The following is a 7085-nucleotide window of genomic DNA, read 5'->3' as shown; positions in this document are numbered from 1 at the left end:
TTTCCCCCAATGACAGTGTCAAAGTGAGATGTTATCCTAGTCAGCATCCTTGTGAGGGTTTAACCAGGCATATGAGACATTGGAGATTATTTAATAAACCCTCATTTCAGCTCTTATTTCACAGATGAGAAAACTAGTCCAGAGAGGAGAAGAGGCTTGCCTTGCTTATTTGCATATACCCAGGTCTAAGTATTATTTTAAGAATTTCAGGAGGAAATCTGGGTGATCCGTGATATTAGGTGGTGGATTCCTGCTCCTTATCTCCCTGGTGCCAGGTACCCTCACTAAGTAGGGCTAGTTTGTACAGATGCTGGGTTAGGTTCTGGGGTTTCCAAATGAAAGAGGCATAGGTCCCATTCTGTATGTCACCCTATACTTTCTGTGTGTTTGGGAAAACTAATTTTCCATATAGACTATAAAATGGGGCTGATCTTTCTAACCCTTCCTTTGTATTGTTGTAAGAATTAAATGAGATGTAGCATGTGAAATAATCAGAATATCAGCTGGCACAAAATTAACCTGCAGGTTTAGTTGTTACCTTCAGTACAATGAATAAAGGAGCCGGAAAAGTAAAACTCCACTTAAAACGCAGATGTGGCTGTGTGGTGATTCTAGTGAGCTTGGGGAAGGGGTGAAGGGCAATTGTCTTCTCTCAGGGGAAGGAGGCCTTCCTGGATGGAGTGACTCCTGAGGCAAGAGCTGAAGAATGGACAGGAGTTAGGAAGGCAAAGAGTAGAGGAAGAGTTTTGCAGAGAAACAATGACATTCAGGCAAAGGGTCAGAGGTCAGGATGCATCAAGAGGGCTAGATAATTACATTAGGAAGGAGACCTGACATCAGAAGAGGGTGGGGGCTAAGAGCAGTCCATTTCATAAAGGGTCTTGCTTTCCATGCTCAGGAAACGCTTGGGCTTTACCCTTCAGGTTGGGAGGTGTAAGAGGGTGGCAGAGGAGTGACATGTACTGTCACTTTATAAAGGTAATCAAGGCAGCAGACTTACGTCTGGATGGGGACAAAGCTCTGGCTGAGCGATTAGTTAGTAGACAGTTGTACAAACCAAGGGAGATATCATGAGACTGGACTGGGCTGCAAACACAAATGCCGACAGAGACCAACAGCTGCCATAGCTGAATAAATCCAGCCAGGTGGGCAGTGGCTGCAGCAGACAGGAGAACTCATGCCCTGCACCAAGAGACCACCACAGCCTCAGTCACTTTTGGATTCCTTGGAGAATAGGTTGGCAAGTTACAGCTTCCTACAGCTTTTGTCTAAAAAACTTAAAACAAAATTTATATTGGGTATGTTTTGTTCAATTCGGCTGTGAATCTAGAACCACTCTAAATATATATATATATACACACACATTTTTAAAAAGTATTTTGCCTTTATTTTTGAAGGAATTTTCCATGAGTATAGAATTCTGACTTGACAAGGTTTTTTTCTTTTAGCACTTAAATATCATTTTGTTGCCTTCCATATTGCATTGTTTCAGATGAGAGATCACTTGTAATTCTTAACACGTTCCCCTGATTGCGGTGTGTCTTCGGGTACTGTAAAACTTTTTCTTTTTCTTCTTGTTTGTTTGACTTAGTTGCAGAATGCGGGATCTTTTTTAAAGATGCATCTTCAAACAGCCTAGGTGACACTGTGGCTCAAGGTCAGCGTCCAACCCCCAGCCTGACCCCAGGCGATGGGAGCCACCCAACTCCCATCAGAGTCACCCAACACCGCTTAGAGGTTGTTCTGTGCACACAGGTCCACACTCAGGTGGGTGCCGCTCACACTGTAGACACTGCATCTTCCATAATGACATCCCCACAGGTGGAAGTAGCTTGTCTTGAAGAAAATGTGCCCTTTTCTAAAAGCAAAACCACCATGCAGACGGATGGTGCCCTGGGTGGGAGCCTGAGCAGCTCCACCTCAGATGGAGGCAGAAGGAGCTTCCCAAGGAGGATGCAGGCCAGAGACCAAGGGACTGGTGAGCCGTCTCTTTGGCAAGGATCAGCTGGTTTCAGCAGGAATCCTGAAAAGGCCCGGATGGGACAGTGGGAAGTTGGGCCAAGAGGGAAGAAGCAGAGACGAAAGTGGGGCTGAGAACCTGGAAGAGAAGATTCAGAGTCCTGTGTCCTGGTAGTGAAGAAGGGTGGCAGAGACACAGGTGGGGAAAGGCGACTTTTTCAAAGTTCAGTAAGACAGAGCTCCAGGGCTGCTCGGCAGGGCTCTAGGCAGGGGTCCAGTCCGTAGGCGCTGGAACTGGAGCTGGCAGAAGCCCCGAGCACGCAGGTCTGCTCTCCAGACTCGAAGACCCAGAGTTCCAGACTCCATACATCTTCGAGTTCCTGGCTGCTCAAGGTTGGTGGCTCCCAGAAGTGCCCCAGAGTTGGGGGACCCGTGAGCTTCCTTGACCTCATCCCATCTCCCCTCTGTTCCCCTGGGGTGCATCCCCCGTTTCTCTTTTGCCTCTTTGGGTCCCACTTTCAGACCCCTTCCCCTGGAGCACCCCACTCCAGTACTCTTCCCTGGAAAATCCCATGGGCAGAGGAGCCTGGTAGGCTGCAGTCCAGGGGGTCACGAAGAGTTGGACACGACTGAGCGACTTCCCTTTCCCCTGGAGCATCTTATGTTGAGCACAGGCTGGTTAACAGGTGCCATCTTTCAGAAAACAGACAGTTCTCATGGAAGAAAACAAACGGTGGCAGCAGTGGAAAAGAACCCACCTGCCCAAGCTGGGGACTTGAGAGACAGGTTTGCTCCCTGGGCTGGGGAGACCCCCTGGAGGAGGGCATGGCAACCCACTCCAATATTCTTGCCTGGAGAATCCCATGGACAGAGGAGCCTGGTGAGCTACAGTCCGTAAGGCTGCAAAGAGTCAGACATGAATGACGTGACTTAGCATGCATGCAGGCTTTGCTGACATGAGCATGTCACTTTTACACTCATCTGAGGCTGTTCATTTTACCCTGTCAGCCTCATCTCCATGGAGATCCATCCCTCCCCCAAGACAGAGACGAGGAGATACAGACCAGGGACCAGGAGCCCTGGAGGAGGGTCTCCTGCCATCCTCCCGTTCCTGGAGAAGGGGTCTGCTATGTCTGCAGCTGGCTCATTTTCCCTGGGAGCCTTGGGCCCAGGACTTAAAAATTCCTGTGGTGTTAGCCATGTGCTTTATCAGGAGAAATCCCTAACTTCTCCCTTCCTGGGTGGAGTGCCCAGCGCCACATGTGCTATCTTCCACGTCGGCATCCTGGCACGACCTGGCTCCCTGCCTGGGGCAGGGGGGTGGCCTGGTTGTGCTTGCGGGGAGCCCAGTGCTCTGCTCTGTCGCTCCTACCCACCCCCCCACCTGCTGGCCAAGCTATCGCAACACAGCTCGTTTTCCTAACAAAGGCCTCAAATTGTGCCACAGGCAGAGACGAGGTTATCTTGCTTGCTGAGTAAACACAGAGAAGCTTATAAAACACCCCTGGCAGCGGGGAGTGTGCGCTCTTCTGGTGGCCCTGGGGTGCAGATGAACGTGAACATGGGACCCCGAGGTACTTGGCTCCTGGCTACGCTTCTCATGCTGGGTTTGTGCGCCCTGGCGGGGGCCCAGAAACCAGGTAAGTGGAGGTTCAGGTCCCTGAGGGGAAGTGGAGCATCTGAGCCAGCGAGCCTGGGAGCCTTCTAGAACCCAGAGGGTGGGGGTGGCGGGGTGTGAGGTCCTTGCCTCCTGCCCCCTGGGGGTCTCCGTTTATATTAGTTTCCCTGGAAGTGAAAATGTGGACGGTGGGGAAGCAGGTGGGAAGGTGCCCTAGGACTGGGGGTGGGGGCCATGCAGCCGGCTCCTACGTGCGTCCACCTGCTTCCTGCCATTCAGGGAGGACAGTGGGGGAGAGGGGTGAGACTTCCCAGGAGGACCCCCTTCGGGATTGGTCAGGACGGCCTTGGGTGTGGGTGGGCCAGCTGGAGGAGGGGCTGGGTGGGAGGCCCATCGAGGTCTCCCAGGGGGTCCGACTTGCTCACTTTCATCCTGGCCTTGGCCTGAGTCCATCTGTCTACCCTCTTGCCAGAAGGTTTTATTTTTAAACTAATAAAACACTTTCAGCCAAGCCCTGTCAATCCCTCTGAAGGACGCTGCGTGGTTCAAACACGAGCGAGATAAGACAGCCTTTACAAGGCTGGAGCAGAGCTGATGGAGCATCCTGGATGCACTGGCTGGGGCGGGGGCGGGTGTCATGTGGGGGGCGCTGGCTGACCTGGGCTTCTCTGCAGGTGCCTGCCAGTGCTCGCGCCTGAACCCCCACAACAGGGTGAACTGCGGCTTCCCGGGCATCAGCGGTGATGACTGCTTCTCCAGAGGATGCTGCTTCGACTCCAGCGTCGTTGGGGTCCCCTGGTGTTTCAATCCCCTCCCGAAGCAAGGTAACGGGCAAGGTCCCCTCCTGAGCCCTGGCCAGCAGCCCAGGACCCAGCTTCCCCAGGCTCCCTAACCACCCAGGCCAGTCCAAAGGGAAGAGAAAATGCCCTCTGCCTCCTATGTCCACATTAGATCCCAAGGGTGAGCTGTTTGTCCTTTTAGGGAGACTTCAGGGGATCTGACTACTTGACTGTATTTGAAGGAAGAGCGAGTCTCAGGACCCTCTTGGCTGTGGCTCCTGAACCAGCTTCTAAGGGACATAAAGGCATTAAAATCAGGATGTTATTAACCTAACTTCAAACAGAACCCAAACGTTAAGAAATTAAGTTAAGGCTTCTAGAGTCATCTTTTGAGAGTGAGTTTTTCCTGTGCATATTATCAACTTAAAAAGTCACCTGTTTCAAGGCAGGCACACAAAGAGTTCTGTCTGCAAAGCGGACCCATTTGTGTGGAACTTAGTGCCCTGGGTCCCGTCCACACCCCTCAGGGGTGCTGGTCGGAGGCTCCCTGGCTATGGGGGAAACAAAACTGACGGCGGCCCTTCTCCAGGGGATCTTCCTGACTTAGGGATCAAACCCAGGTCTCCTGGATTGCAGGCGGATTCTTTACCACTTAGCCACTAGGGAAGCCACTCAATTCTTGGTCAAATGCTTTGTAACTTTAAAGAGTCCTCCCAGGAGGTAGTGTGGGCAACTCCATTTTATAGAGCCATGTCAAGTCCAGGGAGGTGAAGTAGCTTTCCCTCTGACTTTGGGCATCAGGAAGAAGGGGTGGCCACCCGCTGGTGCCCACATTTAGTCCAGGGGTGACAGTCCCAGGAGCCCCAGGTGCTACCCTGAACCTGTGAGCTCAAGGTGCTCCCCTAGCGGGATGGGGTGGTGTCTGGCTAATGACCCAGCCTAACTGCATCCCCCTGTCGTCCCCAAACCTGGTGGTGCCCTGCAGAGTCGGAGGAGTGTGTCATGGAGGTCTCGGCCCGCAAGGACTGTGGCTACCCCGGCATCAGTCCTGAGGAGTGTGAGTCCCGGAAGTGCTGCTTCTCCGACACCATCCCCCAAGTGCCCTGGTGCTTCTTCCCCATCTCTGTGGAAGGTAACGTTGGAGAACACAAGCAATTGCCCAGACACAGGCAATTCTCAGGGGTAGTGGGAGGCAGGGTTGGGGAGGTCCTCAGCTGGCCAGGATGCCCGATGTCAGGCCCCCAGACCCCGTGGGTGGTCAGTTCAGGAAAAACCGTACTCGTGTGGGAGCTCGCCGTTATTGTGAACCATCTCAGAAGTCAATTTGAGAATGTTCTCAACAACGACAGCTTTTTTAAAAAATAAATAATCTAAGCGCTTGGGTCTTCCCACTGTGTCTTTTGTGATGGTTGTATAAAGCATCTGACCCTCAGCCGCGGCCCCAGGTCCCAGCACAGTTGGCTGGTGTTGCTATTTTGGGTGCTTCTGAATGCCCCACCCTGCGCTGGGCACCATGGGTAGGATCCAGAGCAAAGCAGATGTGGTCTCTTCTCTTGCGGACCCTGATGCTCTCTCCTGTGACCATGGGTGACAGGTCCTGCCCCAATGCCAGTCCCGGGGGGCCATCTCCTTCCTGCCACCCCCTTACTTACAGTGTATCCCTGACCCTGAATTTGACAAGGAAAGACCACATGTTTCCAAAAGATGGGAAGAATGTATCAATCCTTTAAGGAAATCAGGATGTTCCAAAGAGCACGGCTTTTTCTTTCAGAAGTTTCCAAGTGATTTTTTGAGTGACCTAAGGGTCTACTTGGAAAACTGCCAGTTATTTGAGGAGTATGGACCCCTAGAGGGCATCTGGCCCTAGGGGGCTGTGTTCCCGCAGGCAACTTCTTCTCCAGCAGGGATGGCTGTACTGAGGGCTATAGTCCAGAAAACCCACGGAGCCACTTAGTCCAGATTCCAGGCTTCCTGGCACTCTTACCTACTGTCTTGTGTTTAAATTTCTAGACTGTCATTATTAAGAGGCAGTGACTTCAGAGAACCCTCCAGGCTCCTTGGATTCTCCGAAACAGAAGAAAACTCACCATCTTACAGTTTCGGATTTCATGTTTCCCCAATTCCTGGGTTTTCGTCATCTGCTTTTTATCCCTTTCAATGTCTTCACATATGATTTCTTCAAATAAAGAAAGCCCTTAAAATCTGCTAAGTTCCATGTTGGCTTCATTGACACAGAGGTGGCCAAAGCTTGTGAGCATGTGTGTTTGAGAAAGTTCTTGAGAGTACATATACGCGTTGGGTGTAACTTTAATATTCTTTTATCTGCTATAAGAGCAAGAATTCATCTAATAGGTTCAGGCTACTCTGACAGTGAAAATGTATTGTATGTAAGGAACTTTGGAATCCATGATCCCTTTAAAATGCTCATACTCAATCACTGTATAAAAATTCAAAGACTACCTGTAAAAATTGGCTTCTCTGGTGGCTCAGTAGCAAAGAATCCCCCTGCAGTGCAGGAGACACGGGTTCCATCCGTGAGTCAGAAAGATCCCCTGGAGAAGGAAATGGCAACCACTCCAGTGTTCTTGCCTAGAGAATTCCATGGACAGAGGAGCCTGGCGGGCCACAGTCCATGGGGTTGTAAGAGTCGAACATGACTTAGCTAATAAACCACCACCACCACATCCCTAAAAGCATATTAGAAATTACAGGCTACTCTTGGAGTAACA

General features: G+C 51.3%; 1 protein-coding gene across 1 annotated transcript; it reads left to right on the top strand.

Moving 5' to 3' along the window:
* Positions 3471–6565, top strand: TFF2 (trefoil factor 2). The gene is made up of 4 exons (XM_005675636.3): positions 3471–3599; positions 4252–4401; positions 5342–5488; positions 6367–6565. The coding sequence occupies exons 1-4, from the start codon at positions 3509–3511 to the stop codon at positions 6378–6380; spliced, it is 402 nt and encodes a 133-aa protein (XP_005675693.1). The 5' UTR covers positions 3471–3508; the 3' UTR covers positions 6381–6565.

Source organism: Capra hircus, chromosome 1 (assembly GCF_001704415.2).
Source record: "Capra hircus breed San Clemente chromosome 1, ASM170441v1, whole genome shotgun sequence".
NCBI lineage: Eukaryota > Metazoa > Chordata > Mammalia > Artiodactyla > Bovidae > Capra > Capra hircus.
This window is presented reverse-complemented; position numbering and strand designations above follow the sequence as displayed.

What these genes read in the sequence shown, in the direction of transcription:
- TFF2 (XM_005675636.3), top strand. Translation starts at nt 3,509, where the DNA reads ATGAACGTGAACATGGGACCCCGAGGTACTTGGCTCCTGGCTACGCTT. An exon ending in GGCGGGGGCCCAGAAACCAG is followed by an intron (nt 3,600 to 4,251) that starts GTAAGTGGAGGT and finishes GCTTCTCTGCAG; the next exon opens with GTGCCTGCCAGTGCTCGCGC. An exon ending in CAATCCCCTCCCGAAGCAAG is followed by an intron (nt 4,402 to 5,341) that starts GTAACGGGCAAG and finishes GGTGCCCTGCAG; the next exon opens with AGTCGGAGGAGTGTGTCATG.